We start from the raw sequence: 25,340 nt of genomic DNA, 5'->3' as shown, positions 1-25,340 counted from the left end.
GTGAATGAAGATTATCTCTTCATCACGGCCCCTGTTAGTGGGTGGGATATATTAGGCAGTAAGTGAACATTTTGTCCTCAAAGTTGATGTGCTAGACGCAGGAAAAATGGGCAAGCGTAAGGATTTGAGCGAGTTTGACAAGGGCCGAATTGTGATGGCTAGACGACTGGGTCAGATCATCTCCAAAACTGCAGCTCTTGTGAGGTGTTCCCGGTCTGCAGTGGTCAGTGTCTATCAAAAGTGCTCCAAGGAACAGCGGTGAACCGGCGACAGGGTCATGGGCGGCCAAGGCTCATTGATGCACGAGGGGAGCGAAGGTTGGCCCGTGTGGTCCGATCAAACAGTCGAGCTACTGTAGCTCAAATTGTTCAGGAAGTTAAAGCTGGATCTGATAGAAAGGTGTCAGAATACACAGTGTATCGCAGTTGCGTATGTTGCTGCATAGCCGCAGACCAGTCAGGGTGCCCATGCTGACCCCTGTCCACCGCCCACCGCCGAAAGCACAAACAGTGGGCACGTGAGCATCAGAACTGGACCACGGAGCAATGGAAGAAGGTGGCCTGGTCTGATGAATCACGTTTTCTTTTACATCACATGGATGGACAGATGCGTGTGCGTCGCTTGCCAGGGGAACACATGGCACCAGGATGCATTATGGTGCATTATGGGAAGAAGGCAAGCCGGCGGAGGCAGTGTGATGCTTTGGGCAATGTTCTGCTGGGAAACTTGGGTCCTGCCATCCATGTGGATGTTACTTTGACACTTACCACCTACCTAAGCCTTGTTGCAGACCATGCACACCCTTTCATGGAAACAGTATTCCCTGGTGTCTGTGGCCTCTTTCAGCAGATAATGTGCCCTGCCACAAAGCAAAAATATTTGTGCAAAAATATTTACTATACAGACAGTTTATGTTTTTCGTGTGATGTGGTAAGGTTGGGGGGTGTTTGGAGGGAGGTGAGACAGTCCATCTTTTGTATGGTGTCTCCAGATGGGGGTGGGGTGATTTGAGTTCAGGGCTCTCACAGCCTGGGGGAAAAAGCTGTTGAGCAGTCTGGCAGAGCGAGCTTTGGCGGAGAAGAGACTGTGGGAGGGCTGGGTGGGGTCCTTCACAATGCTGGTGGCTTTGCTGGAGCATCATGTGTGGAAAATGTCCAGGATAGAGGGGAGAGGGGCACCAATGGTCTTTGCAGCCGTGTTCAGCCCAAATTTCGGTCTTATGGACTTACAATTGCCGCTGCGTGCGCATGTCCGTTAAGTCCAAGAGACCGCAGGGTGTCCCATTTGTCATTTTAGGTCTCAGAAGGGTGCTCGCAAGCGCCCCCTTTGAGGTCGATATGCGCCCTCGATGTGCACTTCTGCGGGTTACCGAGCGGACTTCTTCCCGGCAGCCAAAGCGGCATTACGTCGCGAAAGTGCGGACTCAGAGGATATTTTTTTAAATAATGCCATTTGGGACAGGGCCTTAGAGATCATTATTTTAAAAAATATATAATTTAAACACACCTTACAAGGCAATAAACACTGCTGCTGAACGAGGTAAACCAGTGATTCCCAACCCTGTTCCTGCAGCACCCCCAACAGATTTCAATAGGTGCCTTCGCGCCTTCGGTGCTTGGCCCCTAATAAATGTGCAGGTATCCAAATATTCATATGCTTTCGACCCTAGACACATACTATACCAGCATAGAAAAGACATTTATTTTAAGTGTAGTACATTATGTACAGACACATTGTAAATCCCCATTCAAGCCCAGTTCAACACGCAATAACAAAGCGTCATGATTGGATTCACTTTCAATGGACAGCTGCCGACTTCCAGCGACACGAGGATGTAGACATGCCCAGCTAAGCAAAGCTGAAAGTTTAACTTTATGCAAACAAGCAGCGACCACACGTGTCAGCAAGACAGGGAAGTTAAGAGTAAGCATATGTAGTAAATGTATATTAAATAAAGGCTACTCACCACAACCAAATTGACATTTTATTTTAATCAGAAATGGGCCTGTGCTTTTTTTGGCCACATATTCACAGCCACAATGGCAAAGGCATCAATTGTTTCTCTTTTTTTTATTTGATATGCATAGATTCCATTTAAATAACTCATTCCCTCAAGAATGTTTTTTCTAAAAGGGAAAGAAAACCGATTCCATGTAAACAACATGGAATGACATCCGTGAATGTCATTCATAGCCATTACTCATTTGACAGTGGCTAGTTGGCGTTTCCACTATTAACATTTACAGCATTATCAGATTTCCATGTAGTTGGAATCCAATAGGATTTCTTTCTCCTAAAAGACTTTCTAGAGCAGGGGTGTCCAATCGTGCTCCTGCAGGGCCACTGTCCTGCAGAGTTTAACTCCAACCCCAATTAGACACACCTGAACTCGCTAATCAAGGTCTTATTAGGCATACTAGAAACTTCCAGGCAGTTGGAGCTAAACTCTGCAGGACAACGGCCATCCAGGACTGAGTTTGGAACCCCCATGTTCAAGAGGAAAAGAATATTTCAAATGAAATCGGGGCATAACATAAGAGTGTGCTCTTTGCCACTGCGGCCATACAGCCAAAGAGCAAGTTGAGGGCCATCTGGATCCAAGAGACCATTAAGGGCCCAAAAACCTTTGCCACCAATGGGCTCTACGATCAACTGGCTCGTGATACTTTTGAGAAACGCAGCCCAGGCTGGTAGACTGCCTGGTGTACTCTGGAAAGGAGTCAGTTTGATCACGAAAGTGAAAACAAGTAGCAAGCCATTTCTTCAACAAAAAGGCGGCAATTTTGTATGTGGCGAGTAGCCTTGATTTAACATTTAAACAACTACATATGCCAAATGATATATGATTACCTTCTCTTGACACGCATTACAGTATCTGGCATGAGAAAAATCGCTGCTTATTTCCATACAGTTTCTTTTAACTTTGTTATATCCCGGCCGTCACCAATGGTTTCTGTCGCTTGCATCGGAAGTCACCAGCTCTCCAATGAAAACAAGGTCATGTCACTTTACAGAGCGCTGATAATTGTGTGCAGAACACTGCTGTTGTTGGTCAAAGTAATAAAACATGGCACGGATCATAAATATAGGTATCTCGGAGGATCAATAGAAATGCTTGGAGAAAAGTACATTAAAAAACATTCTTCCATTCTCACATACAGACAAATAACAGACTAAAATTTATCTCACGGAATGAATATGAAGTCAGTCACATAACATGCAGATGTGGACAGTGTAACAATATTCAACTGTTTTTGTCTTCTTGTACAGATACATTTTCAGGTCAAGTCTGTTTGTGGAACAATTAGTCTCTTCAATTGAATGCCTTTGTGAGCGGGACGTGGCATGTTAGTCCTCCTACAGTCTTTACCACTTGCCCCTCTTGCTCCAGTCTTTAGGGGTGAAATGCAAACATTTGGAGTCAATCCGGAGGTGACGCTTCTGCATGGCCCGCTCATGACCTTCCACTATGTCCTCTGATAGGGTGAGGATATACTGACCCTGCAAGGAGATCAATTAAGTTGAACAACCACACTCAACCTAAGCAAAAATGAGAAAACCACCAATTCTGATGCTATATTAACACACTAAATCACATTAGGGTGGATGGGAAATCTGAAAATGAGGAAGCAAACATCCAGAGCGATCGCTCACCTTATAATAATTGATGAGGTTGAGGTATTGAAGAGTTGATATCACATCCTCTTTCTTGACACTGGTAATCTCACTGATTTCACTGAGAGAATTAAACATTGCCATAACGTTAAAAACAACACACTAGGGGTGTGCCATATCATACCATCCACGATAACACCAGTATATTTTTATACATGATAAAAAAAAGCATCATCTCGCGAAATCAACGATATAGCGTCGCAATGACGTATGGCGCATTTACGTTCCCTAGTGCTCACAACAACAACAACATCAACATCTGTCTAAGTGTAAGAGCAGCATGTCAGCCTCCGATGACGATTTAGAACCTAAAAGCTACTCGGTTACAAGAGGTCAGACCTCTTGACAACTGAAACAGCAGCGACAACTTATAGCTGATGTTGAAAATTTACGGTTATTTTCATCAGTTAGATCTAGCATTCTGCCCATTTTGGATCGGACAAAGAGATAAAGTAGTCCGTAAGATTACATTTATTTGAATGAACTAATTAGGCTATCGAGAGCGAGACAGCGAGAGAGATTCGTATCTGTGTGACTGCGTCTGTTCAGCGTCTCTCGTAACAATTAAGATGTGCGTGTATTACTTAAAAATAGCAATGTAATCCCATCGTTGCTGAGAAATATAATGTAGAAACTCTTTGGTCATTTTTGAGCAAGATGCTAACGGTCTAATCAGATTCAATGTTCTAAGCTAAGCTATGCTAAAAGTGCTATCGCCAGACCCGGAGATCGGACGAATGGATTCAAAAACAGTAAAACTAAACTATTTAACCCTAGGGGAAAAAATTGTGGTGTGCTCCTTTAATGTAACACACAATAATTGGACAGAAAAAAGGGCCTATATTAAAATAATATTAAATATCAACATATTAATTAGTGGTGTAACGGATCACAAAACTCACGGTTCGGATCACACTACGGATCATGAGTCACGGATCGGATTATTTTTCGGATCAGAATAAAAGGGGGAGGAGACCATTTTTATTTGCCTTCCATTTATTACATGAACACTTTTGGTGTTAACATAACCTATATGGTTTATAGGTTAACAAGGAACTTTTGGTGTTAACAAAAATAACCTATATGGTTTTAACAAAAATAAAATAAATAAATAACCCTCTGAATAAATCAAATTTTACTCAATTGTTAAAGTGTAACATGTAAAAAACAGCCATGTGTTGACTTTGAAACAGAGTAGACTTTACATTATATGCATCTGTGGTGGAATTACTAGATTGTCGCATCGATACATGTTTGTTTTAATGCAGATGCGCTGTCACTTTAATTCAGCGCCAGCACATCAAAAAATAGACTCTGTCCGGAAACGATCGCAGCACAGCTGTATGGCCAAGCGCTCCTGGGACACACTGACGGACCGAAGCCGCGTGCAGTGTGAAAGCTGGATCCGTTAACATGGGTACGGAAAAAATACGCACCCCATACGCACTGCAAACGGAGTAGGCCTATGTATGAAACGGAAGTCAGCAGGTGCCATGCTCGATGTATGCGCCACTTTCATACGGCTTACTGTTACAGTTTTGTCCACCACCCTTCTCTTCCGTCATCATTATATTTTACGGGGAAGCCAAAATGCTCCCATACACGTGATTTGAATGATCCGGGAGGCTTTTCAAGTTCTTCTACTTCTCCGCTAGCCACGGTTGACTGATTAACATGCCCTGTTCACGTGAACACATATGTTTCTCTGAAACTCAGCATCGTGTTTAAAGGAACAAGATCACTTAAAAAGCAATATCGGCAGAAAAACTGTCTTTTAGTCTGCGATAGCTAAACAATTCAGATTAATCCACAAGTAAAAAAAAAAAAAAAGCGTAATAAATCCGCGGGTCACGTGCGTGCCGAACCATGGGATCCGTACGGATCACGGATCAACTGCGATCTGTTACACCCCTAATATCAATATATTATTCTGCATTCAGTTCCATGCAACAGAATCATCAGTCGTTTCAAAACTGTGCATTAGAGCTGCAACTAACGATTATTTTTTCTGTCGACTAATCTAACGATTATTTTTTCGATTAGTCGACTAATCTAACGATTATTTTTCCAGATTAATCTTATTATTCTTTTTTACTGATTATTGTATTTCAAAGAGGGTAGTGAATTTGTATATTATTTTAACATGAAATCAATGAATGATGACAATATTAATTGTATTTCAGGAAGGGTAGTGTACATAGTATGCCATTTTATAATGAAATATATGAACACAAGAAGCTTTTTAAACATAATATATAATGATACTATTCATCATAAAATGTATACAGAGTAGGGCTAATTAGGAAAAGTTGTTTACTATAGTAGTTGAGTATGATTTACTTATTGATTTGTGTCAATAGTAAACGAAAATGCACTTGTATTTATCTGCAAAAGGTTCACATACAGGAGCTTTCAGCATAGTTTTAATTTATAACTAGTCGTCTATTTTGAAGATACATGTGCATTAACAACGACTAAAGCTGCCAGAAGTTTTTGCCCAAACTTCAAAGACACATTTAAATGATTAAAGCTAGAGGCATATCTTAACTTTAATGTTACTTTAATCATGCAAACTACCTATATACAGCATGTTATTATGCATATGTGTTTGGGACAGAGGGGAACCGGGTCGCATTAACAGGAGATATATGCAGCCCATAATAAATAAAAGCACGAGACGTACTGGGGTCGGAGAAGAACCCCGGAAAATGTGACCGTCTGTTAGGGCTGAACGATATGGACAAATGTGTCAGAAAATGTATTGTTTTTAAGCACACAGGTGTAATCAGTCTAGGCTGGAGCGGATGATCAAGAGCATCACATGATCAACAGAGACAGGCGCGCTCAGAGCTGTCATACATCACAACTTTTCAGTGTTTTCAACCACATACTGTTTATTTTAGGTTTCAAACACATCAATTCACATAAGTACTAAAAAAACAATACATTTAGGCCCGGTTTCACAGACAGGGCTTAGACTAAGCCAGGATTAGGCCTTAGTTCAATTAGGACATTTAAGTAACTTTTATAAACGTGCCCAAGAAAAAAACATTACTGGTGTGCATCTTGAGACAAAACAATGCCACTGACATATTTTAAGATTTGTCAGTGCAAGATTCTTTCAGTTAAAACAGCTCAAACATGCATTTTAGTCTAGGACTAGCTTGAGCATTGTCTGTGAAACCGGGGGTTAGAGAGGTAATAATAATCCTTTCCATTATAATTTGACACGTTTTATTCATATCAGATACACATTGTAAGTAGGGTTGGGTACCGAAATCCGGTTCCAATATGGCACCGGTACTTATATAACCGGTATGTACCGGACCGAATCAGAACGCAGATTTCAGTTCCTCATTTCGGTGCCAAAATTCAAACGTGCTTTCGCGCTTTGGCTGAGCCAGAGACAGACGCTCAGCGCTGGTCACATCACAACTCATGACAACTATTCAGTGTTTTCAACGACATCATGTTTATTTCAGGTTTCAGACATTTAAATGTTCATAAGTAGGCTACTAGCAAAAAACACACACTGATGTCTATGAAAGCGGCAATGACAATCCTTTCAGACGGTTATAATTTGACTAACGTTACGTGTTTTATTCACATCAGATAAATGCACATTATATAGTAACTATATAGTTTACTCTATTCTTCTTCCAGTTCACTGGTCACTTACTTTCATGTATTTCGTGAGACGAGAATGAACTCAAGTGTTGTAAATCCGACAGATCCGATTCTGAGGCGCAAACTAACATGGCGCCGCCCATTGCGCTTTATAGATCAACTAACACAAATTCACTCACACATTTGAACATCAGATAGTTCGTGACACAGTTAAGAAGTTTGTGAATATTTTGAATAAAAAGAAAAAACGAAATAAACCCGATACAGCGGAGCTGTCAGCGCTATTGCGGCTGCTGTGTGTCATGTGAGAAACATGACGCGTCACCATGGAAACATTAAGGCGATGTGTTCTAAAATATTTAGCCAGAGAATATGATCATATTTCAAAATAAAGCTGAAGCTCGAAGCTGGTTTGTAGCAGAGCAAGAATACAGACGACTGCTGTTATTACTGTAACGGTTTAGAGTTATATTAGGCTTGTTGTAGTTGGGTGGCTTAGGTTTTACTGTGAATTTGTAAATATGTCAATTATAATTTGTAAATAAGTAAATTGTGTTTTGTATTTATTTATATTCATACATTTAAGTATACATTAAACTTTTAATAAATGGTTCAATTTAAATAATAAATAAATAAATAAAAAGCCATTTAATGTCATCCACCTCGTTTGGTGGCCTTTAAAAAAAAAAAAAAGTATCGGTTCAGGCACCGTTTAGGCACCGGAACCGTTTTAAAAGTATCGGTTTGGCACCGGAATCGAAAAAAAACCAAACGATACCCAACCCTAATTGTAAGTAACTTCAATGTTTACTCTATTCTATTCCCAGTTCACCAGCCACTTACTTTTAAGTATTTCGGGAGAAGTGGATGAATTCACGAGTTGTAAACATAGAGGTTGTAAATCCAACAGATCCGATTCTCTGAACTGCGTCCGCGGCACAAACTAATGCTGCCTTCACGTGCTTCAAAATGTGAGGGCGTTCATGTGCAATGTTTACCTAGGAAACTCGTATTTACGATAATTCAGAGAGCACGTGAAGGCAGCATTACACGGCGGCGCCCATCGCACATACAGCTCAACTAACGCGATCGTTATAAAGTTGTTTAAACAACAATATACTTCCACTTGCATGTATTTGACAATCGGAATATCAGATATTTCATGCCATAGCTAACACATTTGTGAATATTCTGAATAAAAAAGGAAAAAAATGACAAAAGCAGATCATCATTCATTCAGCGCTGTTGCTGCTGCGGTGTGTCACGTGACAAGCAATGATGACGTGTGACCATGGAAACGCCGCCCTCCTCTCAAGTCCCTGTAGTGCGCGCGTGCTGGCTTTAGCGGGGCATTCAAGGGCACTCGTAAAACTGATGTTTGTTGTGACGGCCAGAGTTGTATGCAGGGGAAATCTATATCGTCTATATCGTTGCTTTTTTTGATAGTAATATCTTGAAAGTTCATATCTAGATATAGATACGATAACGATATATCGTTCAGCCCTACCGTCTGTTGCAATACACGCGTGGCGCGTTCAGCTGCGCGAGAGAACACTGGCAGCAGGGTTGCCAGGTTTACACAACAAAACCCACCCATTCGTTACTCAAAACTAGCCCAAAACAAGCCCAATCGCGTTTCGGGGAGGTTCTCTGGTAAACATCGCGTTCGGGGGGTTAAATATGTGTGTGTTTTTGCTTCAACCCGCGGACATGAGATACAGCCCGCGGCAACAGTGTAGAAGTAGTAGCCCAATTCCGCGGAAAAAAAGCGGACTTGGCAACACTGACTGGCAGTGTGAAAGCTCCCGCTCTCCACGCGCACAGCTTCTGCTCTGCCACCGCGTGCAGTGTGAAACCGGTGTTACAGAGCGAACAAAGCACAGTTTTATTCGGCTTCTGTTTAAAGTACTCCCACACTTTTGAATGTCGCAGTTTGGCTTTATATGATAAATTATCATTTTCACTATGCCCACTATTATTCTAGATCTTCTGTTCCATTCTAGAACGTATATAATGTGCCGCCGACGCGTCGACGCATTTCACGCACGTCGACGTATTTTCGTAGTCGACGTCATCGACGACGTCGACGCGTCGTTGCAGCCCTACTGTGCATCTTCGGAAGCGGAGCCGCTCGTGAAATTACAAAACATGCTGCGCGAGAGTGAAACCCATAGACCGTAAAAAAATATGGACGAAGCGACTTCATTGACTTCCGCTGACCATAGTTGAAGCTTTCATAGGCCCACTCACGGCGCTGACATCTTGGGACCGAGTCTGCGCAGTAGCGATCTCGGGACCGGAGTTGCGCAGTAGAGAACAGGAAGTAGAGGCGCGATTATCAAAAGCCCGCCCACACTCTCGCAGATGCAGAATAATTAATTGTGTTGGTGTGAAATAAACAGTTATGGAAAAGTAGAAATTAAAGCTAAAGCTCCAATCTCCTCCCAAAAATCCTGAAAAAAGTCTGTTAGTGCCTCAGTGACAACTTCACTCAGAGAAGCCGTCAATCTCAGCTGTCAATCATGACGTCACACCCCCCATTTTTATAGCATCAAATAACTCACTAAAACTAAACTTATTTAAAAAACGAACACTTGAAATGAAATTATCGTAATAAAAACTGCCTAAAATGACAGAAACCATCTTTAGGAAACAATTATTTGAAGTGTAATTGAATTGTTTAGTTTGTCTCGCGTCCATTCAAATACATGGAGGGGTAGGGTTTAGGAGCTATACTGGGACCGGCCACCGGGGGGCGATCGAGGCGCGGAAGCTTCAATTTCTGACAGGAGCACTACAGGCTTGGTGAAACCTGATCGCCGAACACGGAGGGGCGGCATATTTTCTGCCTTTTTTCTCTTTCGGGTGCATCGCTATCGATATCAATGAGCTGCTCGCCAGTGGTGGAAAGAGTACTGAAAAAGCATACTCAAGTAAAAGTAAAGTTACCTGTCAAATAATTTAGTGCTAGTAGAGTAAAAGTACATGTCCTAAATACTACTCAAAGTAGGAGTAAAAAGTAGCCCTATTAAAAGTACTCAAGAGTAGTGAGGAGTGAGAATTATGCTATGAGTGTTATTCCAGCGTTTACATGCTGAGCGAAATGTATGTATGGGACAAACGGTTAATGCCTAATGCACTTTGAAGCCTGGCAAACAATCAAGCTAAATGAGTTTCCAGCAGATGGAACCGCGAGCTCGTGCAGCGCTAACAGAATACGTACCATTTGTGCGAGTATTAGAAAATGTAATATTCTGCAGTCAATTTTTAGTAATTGCTTAAGGCAGTCATCATACAGTAACCAGCAGCAACCCCCCTTTCATAAAGCGCGCATGCCTCTCACTCTAGGCTGGTCGCTATCAATGTTGATTTGACGGGAGTCACACGCGTGACGCATGGAGTCACAGGACTGATTATTCGCCTTAGCCAATCACGTTGACAGGAAAAAAATAAACATAATGTAGCGACGGGAAAATAGTGCAGTAAAAGTACCAATACAGCACTTAAAATGTACTCAAGTAAAAGTTTTTAAACTACTTAATAAAGTACAATTCCTGAGAAAAACGACTCAATTACAATAACGAGAGTATTTGTAATTCGTTACGTTACACCACTGCTGTTCGCATAGAAGAATACAGTGACGCTTTGAAACACACAGTGCGACATTTAATTACAATGCACACAGCAGAGTCTCAACTAGATGTCTGAGAGAATACTAGGGCATAGTGTTGATGTAAATTTCTTTATGAAAAAAAAAGTGAGATTAAGTCAAATTCACCCACATACACTTTTTGGTTCTGATTTTTGATAATGAGGTTAAAGAAGAGGATCCTTACTTGATGGTGATCTGTGGCCGTTCTCCGTTCTCTGATTTGAGGTTCATGAGGATCTCCAGAATTGTTTGAGACCAGTAAGAACGATAGGAGAGCAGACCCAGATCAGATAGAGGCTTCTCTGGAGTCCCCGTCTTTCCTTCCACTTTTGAGAGCTCATAACCTGACAGATGAGAAAAAGGACCAAATATTTAGGGGGTTTTTTTATTTGAAAAAGTTTGCTTATAAGATCTACACATTATTCTGAGATGGCAAGCAATTACTTTGAATGCATTGAAAAAAATAAAACAATAATAAATTAATAATGTGATCATGTAGACGTAAAAACATAACTGTATGATTACTCACTAAACTCAATTAGTAGTTTGCCGTAGCCTCTTCTCTGGTAAGGTGGTAAAGTCAAAATGCAGGCTACATTATAGTCTTCTGTTGATTCCTTTTCCTTTAAATGGGAGGGGAAAAGCAGAGACGGTGAAAACACAATGCAAGCAAGCATATCAAAATAAAAAGGGGCCAAGCCAGAATGTAAAACACTTTACAATATAGCAACGCTATATTGTACCTTGGAGAAGTAGCCGACTATGTGGAATCCCTTTGAGTCATACTCCGTCATAACATAAAAGAGGAAAGGATCCGTGTCATAGTACAGGGTCTTGTGGTCCAGGAAGCATTTGGCCAATAAACACAAGTTTTGGGAATATGTCTGTGCAGTGAAAAAGAACAACAGATTTAACAGGCCATCAGGAAAGTGTATTTCCACAAACATGTGCCTAAGAACCCTAACCCTCTAAACCAACATGTTCAGTTTAACCAGGGGTGATTCTAGGATTTTCATTTTAGGGGGGCTCAGCCCCCAGTGAGGGTGTGAAAAAGAAAATGGAAACACTTTAGTTTAGGGTCCAATTAATTCTCACTATTAACTAGGAGCTTATTAGTATGCATATTAGGATATTGGCTGTTTATTATTATTTATACTTATAAAGCAAATATGAATGCCTTATTCTGCACGACCATATTGTACATCCCTTAATCAGACAATGTAGGCATGTTTATAATCAATGAGATCCCAAATGTGAGGTTTGGGGGGCATGGCCCCTCGAGAAAAATTGAGATTTCTATGATCTACATATGTGCATTTGAAGATGTTCTGAACGCCAAAAAATGTAATAACAATAGCTTGAAAACCATGTCAGTGGACAGATATGACTGATAAAGTTGTTCTATTTTTGTCAGTGAAGAAAGTAAACATATGTTTAACTGATATTTATGTTTTATGAATAATTTTCATAGACATGTTCATTTACTGAAGGCTCACAGGAAAGCTATGTAACTAAATGTATTAAATTAATTCACAATATGCACACATTCATTACTAACCTTATGCCTAATACAGGCTGAAAAAAGTTGAGATTTTTATTAACTGAGAGCTACATATGGATTATTAATTTACAATATGCACACATTCATTACTAATATTAGTTTGTTCATATTTCTTGTTTGTTAATTATATTATAAATGACATAGGCCTATATCAAATCAAAATGGTGAAATTAAACAAAAGTTTATTAATTTGCGTGAATATTTTTGTCATTTGTTCAACATTTCTGACTTACAGAAGCAGCTGTCAAATATGAAACGTTTAGTTTAGCTACTTACATATCTATCATTTGACGTCGAGTCGCGCTGCTTAAATTCGCGCTCAGCCTCAGAAGCTTCTGTGTGAGCATAAAGCCCGCCTACTCGGATTTGATTGGTTTTCTCGAATATTTTGACATTGACGAGCGGTGACTGACCAATGAGGCTCAGATCAACGCGTACACACCTCTGCTTTTGACGTGCGCTCTATTCGCCGCCACAGCGGATTTATCAAAACGCTGATTAATGCAGATTAAAAGAAGCCTCCCGCCAGTTTCATATGTTTGAAAGGTTAATCACACATTTGTTTAGGGGGGCTGGACAGAAGTTGAGGGGGGGCTGAAAGCCCCCTAAAAAGGGCCTAGTGACACCCATGAGTTTAACCATGCAACTATACTTGGTCCTTTTAAGTAAGTGTTAGATGCTATAATTTGCAAGATTTAGCCATTTCAAACAACCTAGATTTTAGATAAAATAGCAATAGTCTAATATTCATGAATATATTCCTATTTCCTGACATTTATGTGTTCAGTTAAAGGGATGAGTTTTCAACCCATACAAAATATAAATACATATATAGCCAACACATCTGCATCTGTCATTTCTGCCTGATCAGTCAGTTCCAAAGTTTAAACATTACAGATGTTACCCACCTTGTTTTTCCTGCCATCTATTTCAAAGAAGGATATAGTTCCTTTGCGATAGATCTCATTTCCTGGCGGGTGTCGAAGGTTGCATTTTGTCTGTAATAGTTATAGACAGGTGACGGTTATCTTTGGGGATGTTGCTCAAGCCAAGTGCACACTAAAGCTTGTAATTTTAAGTGTCTGTGCTTAAGTGGTTGCCAAACCAAAACAAAAGTGGCAAATAAGGTCAATTTTCAAAACAAATAAACTGATTATGGTTATACACACATATAAATTGGGCTTTGGTTTAGTGATTAGAAACATCTCATTAGACTGAATTTAATTATTATACCTGAAATCAGCTAAATAATGTAAGAACATCGCCAGATGCAAGTACAGCTTGACAAACTGAACTGTAAGAATAGTTTGACCTGCACAAATAAAGGACATGAGAAATTCAAATATAGTCTATAAAACATCTGTTGTGACTGTTATATCATTTACCTTATAAGCAAATTTTGTCGGCTATACGTTTTTTTCCCCCCAAGTGATGACACTAGTGTGCAATATTCCTTGCATTAAACCATTTAAACAAAAATATGAGGAAAAAACCCATACACTACAGTTCAAAAGATTTGTTAATGTTTTTGTACCTTTGTGTCACCAAGGCTGCATTTACTTGATCAAAAATAGTTAATAAAAACTGAAATATTATAAATTAAAATAGCCGTTTTCTTTTTGAATGTATTTTAAAATGTAATTTATTCCTGTGATGCGAAGCTGAATTTTCAGCATCATTCCTCCAGTCTTCAGTGTCACATGATCCTTCAGAAATCATTCTAATATGATGCTCAAGAAACATTACATGTGCTGCTTCATATTTTTATGGAAACTTTGGTACATTTTTTCAAGATTATTTGATGAATAGAAAGTTCAATAGAAATATTTTGTAACATTATAAATGTCTTAACCCTTAAATGCATGACTGTTTCGCCAATCATTCTTTTATATTTGGGTCTTTAGCGACCCGGATCTATATCTAACACGGATGGATCTCTACCGGCCGCGGTAATATAAAACTCTCCTGATATTGGTGTAACAATTAAAGAAGAATAAAATAAAGCATATTTCGTTACCTTTTGGAGCTTGGAAGGGTTCAGTTTGAGCAGATGTTTTATACCATCATCACGGTCCTCGTCAGAGCTCATTTGCCTGTACATTCAGCATCTGGCTCATATTCGCGATCTCAAACATTCTCAAAACGATCATTCAAAAATCAATATTTTGATCGCTGAAGGCTTCTTCACCAGATTCAGCATCAAGTGACAGTGACAGTAATATTTGATTGTGTTCAGTACTTGCTCTGCAGTAAATCGCTGAGCCATTTCAAGTTTTGCAGATTATACTTCTTATTCTACTTATTAGTTTCATTTTATGAGTGAAACGTCACTTTATCATTGAGTATCAAACAATCGTTAGCGACCCTATACAATTATTAGAAAAAATTAATGGAAAAACAGGCATTATTTTACAATTGTATAATTGTTTTCTTGTTATATTGTTTATAATGAATTGATTGAGGAATACTAAGAAGGTTGATGTCTAACTTTAAAAAAATGAATGAGGAGGGTAGTGAATGACGTCCTGGGTCGCTAAAGACCTGAGGTATGCATTTAAGGGTTAAATCACTTTTGATCAATTTAATGCGTTCTTGCTGAATAAAAGTTTTTTTTTCCCCAAAAAAAAATATTTTTTACTGAGCTTTTGAACAGTAGTGCATGTTGTTTTTGGTGCAGTTTTACTGAGATGGAAGCAGATGTCATATGATGCTGTGAGAGGGTCTAACTACAGTCTAACTAAGTCTTTAAGCTCTTACCAGGTGCCTCTGGAGACACTTGAGGCTCTTGAGGTACTTAAGACAGAATTCACAAAGGTAGAGGATGGGGAGGGTGGTGAGCTCCTGTGGGTATGGAGAAAAGTACCACGGCTTTAGCCTGTGCCGGCCCAGCTCAATACAGTCTATGTTCTTCATTCGCGTGACAATGTCATCGTGACTGCGGTCCGACACCAAACTACCAGTCATGCGAGGGGCAGAGGGGATACCATCCGAACTGTCCTGGGAATCCTGAGAGCAGATGGTAGAGTTAGAGAGATGGTGGGACGACATCTAACAGCAGTGAATGACAAAAGCGGATGTCCTCCAAAAATATCTCTGATCTTTATCATATCTCTAGGGCAATCTTGCCATCACTCCTGAAAATATCAGAAATTACTCATTTATTATTACCCAATTAGCTGAAAAAGGAAATTAAACACTATAATCTTCCATAGCCTAAGTACAACTGACTCTTGCATTTACGAGAGCCAATGGCTTTTTAGCTAAATATCTATAGTTTGAGTTTCATACTTTTCTCTAAAAAGCCTCTCCTAAATGCCTCCACTTTAACAGACACACAATCAAGGCAATGGGAAGTAAAGGAGCCGGACCTCTCCTGGTGGCAAATAGACGGTGGAGCAGCGAGGGTTGTTATTCTGGAACACCTTTACCATCTAACAGAAAAACACAAGTGGATGCAAAGCTTTGGGACATTTTACTTGAGAGAGAGGAGGAAAACAGGTGATAGCAAAATATCTGAGAATTATGAGTAGGGAAAACAAAACATTTGATGATTAGGGGACAATGGGATTTGCAGCCTCATGTTTTTCATTTTAAACAGCTCAAATGTAGTATTTTAAATGCCAAGTAGAAAGAGAAAAAAAAGAACCAAAACCTCACATTCTAAGTTGTTTTACACCACTTTGTATTTACTTGTATACCTTCGATTGAAGATTCACACACCCACATTAAACAGATTTGTGCTTACCAACTTTATGCCAGCCACTTCTAGGCAAATAATGAAATGTGTGATATTTGATTGTAAGAATGTATTAAAAATGAGTGATAATCAAAACATGGGATTCGGCCATTTAAAGATTCGGTAGACATTTAAAAAAAAGTGCATCATGTAGTGTTAAAAATCATCTGTGAATCGAGTTGCAGATACTACCTCATCCGTTCCTCCACAATTTTTCCTTTTTCTCCCGGGCTGAGAAGGAATAAGACGACGTGTTGTGCCATTCTTCAAGAGGAAAAAAAGCAAAGGGAAAAAAGTTCAAATTAAATCAGTTTTTTTTTTTTTTTATATTTAAGCTCAACATGTTCTTTGTATTCTGATAATTAAATAACAGCTATGCTCTCCTCAGGTCATTTGGACTTTTCTTTCCATTTTTAAGTGGACTTTTGTCACACTTGAACTTGGAATACACAAATAATTTACTGATTCGATGAGTTCATGTGGTTGTAATAAAAATAGTAACAAATCCTTCCCTCGTAGGTCAATTTGACAGCCATAGGAATGAACGGAAAAGGGGAGGGGGGCACAATCCAAAAACAAATACACACACAAACAAAGGCATGTGACTAAAGACCATCCACAATGCAGAATACACTCACATGTATACACACACACCTAGGAACTCCCATTAAAATGAATGGGGGTGGGGAAGGGGGGGTCATATAACAGGGGCAATGTGTTTGTTTTTAATTTTCAAATTAAAATCAATCACTCACAATGTAGACTGCACACAGATATGAAGTGGTTAGAATTGAACACGTTTACAATGCAGAACAAAAAAAGGGTTGTTTTTTTTACCGTGGTGAGAGAGGCGAGCGGCTCATGTTCTTCTCTGGATTTAATGCTGAAGGAGGAGTCCCTCATGGCTGGATAGACCGAGGCCTGACTTGCCTCTGCAGAACTAGGAAGTGAAGGCACTGGAATCGCTGCAGTAACTTGAGTTGCCAAAGACACGGATTCTGCTTTTCTCTTCTGAAAGAGCAATCAGAAAGACAAATAACTTTTTCTCTGCAAAGTACATTCTTCAATGTACGTTTATGAAATGCACTTTCTGTAAAGCTGCTTTGAAACAATGTGTATTGTGAAAAGCGCTATACAAATACATTTGAATTGAATTGAATTGAAAGAAAGCACAACATTCTTAAAATAACTCCACAATAATAATAAACCCTTGAAAAAAAATTCTGAAAAGTGTTTTTTTTACTGGGGTGTTGTAGATGGTTGGCAGGTCATTCCTATACGTTAGCTAAGGTTGTTCTCGATCAGTGGTTTTCAACTCTGTTCCTGGAAACCCACTGTTCTGCACATTTTGTACGTCTCTCTTATCTGACACATTTATGCTGCCTTCACATGCTATCGGATTTATCGTAAATACAAATTTCCTATTCAGAATTTGGGAATGACCGCCCTCTCAAGTCATATTTACTAAGTAAGAAAATCAGACAATTTTCATACCCGAGTTTCCGAGTTGGGTGTACTATACATTTGAAACATGGCGGATGTGAGAACGATTGCTGCTGTGACTGCTATTCCTCATTCGTTTTTTCCACAACAGCTACATCGCCTTGTCGTTTGCAGTACTCCATATTTACATATGAATAACCATTTGAAGCATACTGTATGTTTTATAGGTAGCGAAAATAGCAAATTAGTCCGCAGGCTAACTATCTAGATACTACACTGAATGTGTATATGTATAATAAGTATTTGATCGTTGTTGTTAATGAATGGGACACTATATTTTATTCAAAATTTAAGATTCCCTCAAGAAATTGGCAAGACTATACCTGGTGTCCTTCGCGATTCCTATTATATACAACAAGCTCGTAATCACGACTTCAGAAGTGGGAAGTAGGACATTTCCAACAGCATGTTAAGCGGCATTATGGTGCGTTCAAGACATGTCAGAGAGGTTGTATTTATGAGTTGAACACACAAAGCCGTAAATACCAGTGGGAAGCTCTGGATTTTCTTTGAGCCCCGATCTTTATGAGTTGGGGGCGTGAGAGTGAGAAACATGGTTGAATACCACAATATTTATAAGTATTTAGCAGTGACATTGTCGGACTTATTTTATTTACAACAAACTAAGCTCATTGCCTGCACAAAATATGATAGCATTGTAATATAACAATATAATATATGTAACGATAAATTAGTTAACATAAAAGAGCAAAACACACTTGATGCACATTCTTTGTTCATTTTCTAGAAGTGGTTTAAATACGTTGCTGTATTTTTGTGTAGGAAAATAAGAGCAGGTACACCCCCATCTTTCTCTGACGCACCTGACATTGTAAACAACTTCCCAACTCGTAAAGGCGCACTTCCCAGAACTTGAATGCATCATTAATTCGGGTTCACGCTGTACGATGTGGCCGTCTTGAGACTAATTTTGTGAATCCTAAAAGATTCCTGGGAATCTAGGCCAAGTATTTGATCGTTAGTTTGACATGTTCACCAACAGCAGATTAACGATGGTTGCGATACATTTTTACCTCAGATTGTCAGAAATCTTGGCAGTGTCAGAAGATTCGTTGCACACTCCTGTAGTGTGACTTCTCTTACAACAACCGTCAAATCAAAAACCAATAGGAGCGACCCTGGATAATGCTTGAGTCTCTCCTTTAGTGTGGATTTAGAGGGATTTGTCCTCACCAACTATTACTCATAATTAGGTTTTTAGATTTGAGCAAAGCTCTATACCTAAGTACTAATAACAATAATCACCACTAACAGCCGATGAATAATAATTAACGAGTCACTTACCTTATGTTCTAAAAGAGAGATTAGAGGAAGTAACGAGTATGTAGGTAATGAGTGATGAGAATATATGATAAATATGGAAAATGCTTTCATATTCACTAGTACAACCAGTGAAATATTTGTTTATATTGTTCAAAGAAGCCTCGTGCTCACAAAGGCTGCAAGTTCAAATGTTGTATATTAACAGTAATATTGTTCAATATTATTCAAATTTAAAATATTTTAACATTGAATTTATTCCTGTGTTGGCAAAGCCTTATTTTCAGCATCAATACTCCAGCCTTTAGTCTCTAATATTCAGTTCTCAGTGTTTTGGTGCCAAAGAAACATTTCTTATTATCAACGCTGACTTTTAAAAAAAAATTTATTAACAATTTTTTTTTTTTTTTTAATTTCTAGTAAATGCTGTTCTTTTGAACTTTCTAGCCATATATATACATGACTTAATTATTTATTTATAAAGGAATTTTTCCCAGCAAAAACTGCTTTCAATACTGATAATAACTGAGCAGCAAATCAGCATATTAGAATGATTTCATGTGACACTGAAGACTGGAGGAATGAAGCTGAAAATTCAGCTTTGCCATCACCGGAATACATATTAAAATTAATTAAATTAGAAAACAGTTATTTTAAATTGTAATAATATTTCACAATATTACAGTTGTGGTTTTTACTGTATTTTTGTTTAAACAAATGCAGCCTTGGTGAGCATAACAGACTTCAAAATGACAATTTTTGACCATTAGTGTACATACATTTTGGAAAACAACACTGAATAGATTTGCTATAGGAAGGGAAAAAAACAACAACAACTCTACAACAGATGCTATGAATTGAAACAGATACTATATCTTACATATAGAACTGTCTGGCATGGAAACTGTTTAAAATACTATCTTATTAAAATGACAGATCACCCCAAAATTAAAACTGTCATCATTTACTCTCATGTTGTTTCAAATCTGTAATACTTTCATTTGTGGAAGATCTAATTCGAAGACAGTTCCGTCCATACAGGAAAAAGTCAAGAAGATCCAAAGAAACAATGAATCCCACTGACATTAATTGTAGTCATCAAGTTTGGAACAACATGAGGGTGAATAACTGATGACAAATTGTATTTGTTTGTGAACGAATCTGAGTGGTATGAGTGGTATCATTATCATTACATAAAATGTTCAAGCTGCTTGACAATCGGCAATGCAAATTGAGTCGAGGCAAAAATTTCATCCCTCACACTTGTTGGAAAGTGTGATATGAGCTTATTCGAAACTAAATTCAGCCCATTGATTAAAAGCTCTTGCTTGATAGATTGAGTTTTATTCGTGTAAATGGGCAGGTTTGTCTGTACCGGTGTGGGGAGGGTTTTGCCTCTTGATGGAGCTGAAGCAGACTGAACGTTGAGATCTAGACTCTTCCTCTGAATTTGAACAGAAAGGAAGAGAGGATGGTAAAGGATTACATGGCACGTAAACAACTGCTTGTGACACAATGTTTCAAAATAAAGGTCAATCACTGAGGTGGGGGCGTGTCACATTTCATCACAGAAATCCTAACATTGTAGGCAGATTTGAAATGACATTCTCACCACATCTCTCTCTGGGGAGCTGGGGCGAGACCCCGGCAGGCCGTTTTTCGTAGGGGTTTTGGCCTCCTTTTTGGGAAACTGGAGCTTCTTCAAGTCCAGCCGGTCTGGAGTCACCCATTCGTCCAGTCGCTTATTGACTTTTCAAAAAATAAGACAGTTAGCAAAAAGGCTGAACAAAAACTTGTATCAAACAGAATCTATTAAAAAAATGGAATTGTATTTGCGAGGGAAGTATAATTTATTGTATTTAAAAGGTTGAGACTCACAGTCAATATAGTGGACATAGTAGAGCTTTCTCCCAGGAATGTCTTTGACACTGAGAATTTCAGCCAACGCTTTGAAGGAATAAAAGGATAAATGAGTATTCAAACAGGATCGACTCGTATCTAGCAATTAAAATTGTCTCCCTTGTTAGAAAGTTGCTTTTCGGGAATATGGAAGCTGCTAGGAGTCTCTAACAAGCAGCTTATCCAAGATGGTCCAACATGTCAACTATCTGATAACAAAAGCATCTAGACCAGCCTGGAGAATTTTTGTTTAAACAAATGCAGCCTTGGTCAGCATAACAGGCTTCAAAATTAAATGTTTTGACCATCAATAACAACAAGCAGCTTGACCGAGGTGGTCCAACATGTACTACTATCTGATAGTCCAACTACACAAACATCTAGACCAGAAATCATGCGAAATGAGCTACCTACAACCACAGGATGGTTTTTGCATGATTAAGATTTTATAACTTAATAATAAGGAATTAAATAAAGTCATGTGTTCACATCACCAGCAGACAGATAAAACACCTTTGCCGTCTCTACAACAAAACGTACTATAGTAACGTTACCAACAATGGTATTTCGAATGAGAATCATGGGATATGTAAATCACAATCAACATTCAGTGGCATATCACACACAGTTAAGCATCAGCTATTACCATCACTACATTGAATTTTATAACAAATGATTAACGTACAGTAAGAAAAATCAGTCCCCAATTAAATAAACCGGCAGAGGAGTTTAATACAGACTGCGAGTCCTTTGTTTACATTCTGTATGGATCTCACTTACGCCACTCGTCTTCATTTTCTTGATTTTTTCGCAGCACGGGAAGACGGCAGCCTTCAACGATTTCGACCTATCGGGACATAATGCCTTGTAAACATCAGCGACCAGTGGCAAAAGAGCAAATGTGTTTTAAAACAGCACCCAGACGACATAAAACCATACTGACTGAGATGCTTACCGACGAGTCCGCCATCTTAATCACACACAGAACACGAACACCGTCAGCGAACAGAATTGTGGGTAAAAAGAGAACGCCGGATTGTTGCTCCAGGGGGCGCCTCTTGCCCAGCACTACTGAGCTGCATTCTAACCTAAGGACGTTTTATGAGACATATGTATGTTGAAATGTATGTGTACGTATTTGTATATAATGTTCTACAATAAACACAATTTTAAATTGGACAACAAACACACAGCAAAACACAGCTATACAGCATAGTTCAAAACATGCCTACTCACAGTCTTCACCTTTTTTCACATGGTTTATCAATAGAATTCATAAAAGTATAGAATATAGAATAGCATCAAATAGAGACATTAATGCTGTGTGACAACATGCCCCACCTGTGCAATTAGGATTTAAACCTGGCCGGTGTCTTCTGCTGGTTTGATAAGCGTTAAAGAACTATCTCAACTGGTAAATAACAGATTAAAATAGTAGGGAGAGTCAGACATTTTTTACATTTGCTCTCCTCTAAGCGAGCTAAAATGATCAGTAAAATTGACACATTTCCCATTAATTCAGGATGTTTCCTAGCAATGGAAACTATCAGAATGTATTTAGGACGAAGGTCAGTGAAAATACGATTGTTAAAAAAATATTTTTGTGAAAAAAACATGCTTGCTACAGCACTATGAGGTCCTCTCCTTCATGGCCAAGAGGAAATTGAAGGAGCTTGTAAACATAATGGTCATATGATCACAAATGTGTTCTGTTGACTAGATACAGGGGGTGTCTCACATTACCCGTTCTCCCCCTATCAGATTTGTCACATTTTCACATTTTAACACAAAAACTTAATGTTAAATAAATGTTCAGTGATATCTTACAAAGATTTTTTTTTTAATTTTGGCACAATTTGTATAAGGGTGATTCATAGCCTATGGGCACTTTTATGTTATTTGGTCATATTTTTAAAAATGCATATCATTTTGGACAAATTCATCTTTCTTTGTCAAACTAACAATAAACCACCATAATTTTATTTTATTTTTTTACTACCTTTTTATTATGATTTTTTTCATACTTTTCCACCTCCTTATAGGTGTCAAAATCACTGTTTTCTCCTTGTCGCACAGCCAGACTATTTAACTTCAACAATGAAATTACAGTTTAAAAATATGACTTAACTGGTAACTATTAATGCACCTGAATTAAGCACTAGTAAAATCATTCAAACACATTAAAGTATTTAAAGTGAGACCACTATAAATATTACTTTTTATACAAAATATAGCTCTCGCACAGTATTAGTGTAATTTCCACCATAACACTGTAATGTCCATTTAAATAGTGTGTGTGAAAGATTGTTTAGGTGGTTTCTGGACATGTTCGGTGACATCAGAGCACATGTTGGACATGGAGGGAATTAAAATTTTCATCAACAACAAATGAAGAAAAATCAAGGTAAATATTGCTTGATCAGTTAATATATTTATACGTAATTTCCAAACATGCTCTACCTTTTCAGTGGTGTTTTTAAAAAAAGATAAAGAATTAAGTTAAATAAGAGTATTTTGCATATGAAATGCTAAGTATTAATTCAAAGCTAATCAGTGGAGCCCTCATGGAAATGTCATTTCCACCACATGCTGTCATTTCCAACACAGAGGGCAGTGTGGTGGAAATGACATTTACGATTACAAAGTAAAATTGATATGGATTGCGAGAGTAGATTTATGTAATATTTTTTATGTCATAATATATTACAATACTTTTTATATTTATCTACTGTTTCTCTACATTCACGTTTATTTCTTGTCATTTTCACAACACCCTGTCATTTCCATCACCACGCACATTTAAAAAAAAAACTTTAAAAGTTCTCATCACACATTAAAAATGTATCCATAATTTATGAGATCATGCTCTACTTAATAGAAAAATTCAAGTTATTTATTTTCTTATAAGCTCTTACCCAGACCAACCAGTGTGACAGGTGTCCAGTTCAGCATTTGGTCCTAAGGGCAGTTCATTTATCACATTGACAAATGTATAATTATTGTACATTGTGGACAAACTGGTAAAACGAGTTACAAAAATGATCTTAGACAATTCTTGAGTGGCATAAGTTGTTCTAAATTTAAATAACAGCTGTATATTGAGATGTGGTGGAAATTACATTTGATCATTGAAGGTCGGAAAAAATGCAAAATAATGCAATAAAACAATTTCTCTTGTAATCTAAGCTTGTCCTCTTATAGACCTTAAAACTAGACAAAGTATTTAAACTTATGAGACTGTGTACGTGACTTTTGAACAAGTTTTTTTGATTCAACTTCACATGGCTAAAAGTGCCCCTAGTTGAAGAAACGGCCATAAATAAACTAAGTTTCGTCATGCTGGCATGTGTGGAAAGTTTTAATGTGTGTCCCGCTCACCGCCTATCTGAATAAAAGACATTGATGTGCATCTTGAGACAAAACAATGGCACTGACATAGCCTTTTTTAAGATCTGTCAGTGCAAGTCGCTTTCAGCTAAAACAGCTCAAACATCACTTTAGTCTATAGGTTAAGCCTGTGAAACTGGCCAATAGGTTGTGTAGCAAAAATGTAAATTTGTCATATCTCTTGACCTGTAGGTGGCGTTGGGCCAAAACTGCAAGTACCCTCATTCTTTAAAACATCTTCTTTTGTGTTCAACAGAAGAAAGAAACTCATACAGTTTTGGAACAAAATGAGGGTGGGTGAATGAACGCAAAATGTTCATATTTGGGTGAACTATCCCTTTAAAAGCAATAAACTCAATTTGCTGCAGCACCACCATAGGCAGTAAAAAAATATGGACGTAGTGTCCGTGATGTCACCCATGGGATTCAGAAGAGCAGTTTTGAAGTGTAAAGTAGGGACGAACTGGCCATTGTCATCTTGGCAGCGCGTCATCGTTCTATCATCGACGTGATGACTAACAGACAGCAGACAAACGACAATCCACCTGTCACTCAAAGTGGCCACGCCCTTAATTATGCAGGACTTTAAGGCTTTATATAATGTAAACGAATGAGTTATAAAAACATTTACCCCCCTCACAGTTGTCACGAAGGGCAAAATTAGATATATAGACCGAAACCACAATTTGCAGGCAGTAAACATGTTTTTTTTCTGCTGTAAAGTTGGGCATTTTAACATGGGGCTCAATGAGATTCTGCTCTTCTTTGGAGCCTGTCCCTAGCGGCCAGTCGATGAATTGCAGTTTAAGTCACTTCCGTATTGCCTTCAAGATAAACTGGGGGAGATACCATAGATATACATAGGCTAGATGTCTCGTCCGCACTGGTGGCCAATGGAGGTCGACGTCCGCACCTGGCGGCCATCTTGTCACAGGCAGCTCGCTCACTCGTAACATTGTTTTCATGGTGCAATTTCTCAATTTTCTACCGATTTTCAAACTGTTTGGTTTGTTATAAAC

The 25,340-nt window shown here is 38.6% G+C and overlaps 1 protein-coding gene across 1 annotated transcript; it reads right to left on the bottom strand.

Annotated features, from left to right (window-relative positions):
• Window positions 1–1,679: 1,679 nt before the first annotated feature.
• Window positions 1,680–21,925, bottom strand: kat5b (K(lysine) acetyltransferase 5b). The gene is made up of 15 exons (XM_079815961.1): window positions 21,890–21,925; window positions 21,715–21,781; window positions 20,914–20,982; window positions 20,648–20,784; window positions 20,411–20,479; window positions 17,089–17,262; window positions 16,444–16,515; window positions 15,884–15,946; window positions 15,273–15,521; window positions 13,424–13,513; window positions 11,698–11,838; window positions 11,484–11,577; window positions 11,139–11,298; window positions 3,655–3,736; window positions 1,680–3,501 (listed from the first exon to the last, which is right to left on the bottom strand). Exons 1-15 carry the CDS (start codon window positions 21,902–21,904, stop codon window positions 3,367–3,369), a joined length of 1,617 nt encoding a protein of 538 aa, XP_079672087.1. The 5' UTR covers window positions 21,905–21,925; the 3' UTR covers window positions 1,680–3,366.
• Between the last annotated feature and the right edge of the window lie 3,415 nt (window positions 21,926–25,340).

Source organism: Gobio gobio, assembly GCF_949357685.1.
Source record: "Gobio gobio genome assembly, chromosome: 4".
Classification (NCBI taxonomy): Eukaryota; Metazoa; Chordata; class Actinopteri; order Cypriniformes; family Gobionidae; genus Gobio; species Gobio gobio.
The sequence above is the reverse complement of the archived record's forward strand: the minus strand, read 5'-3'. Positions and strand labels throughout refer to the sequence as shown.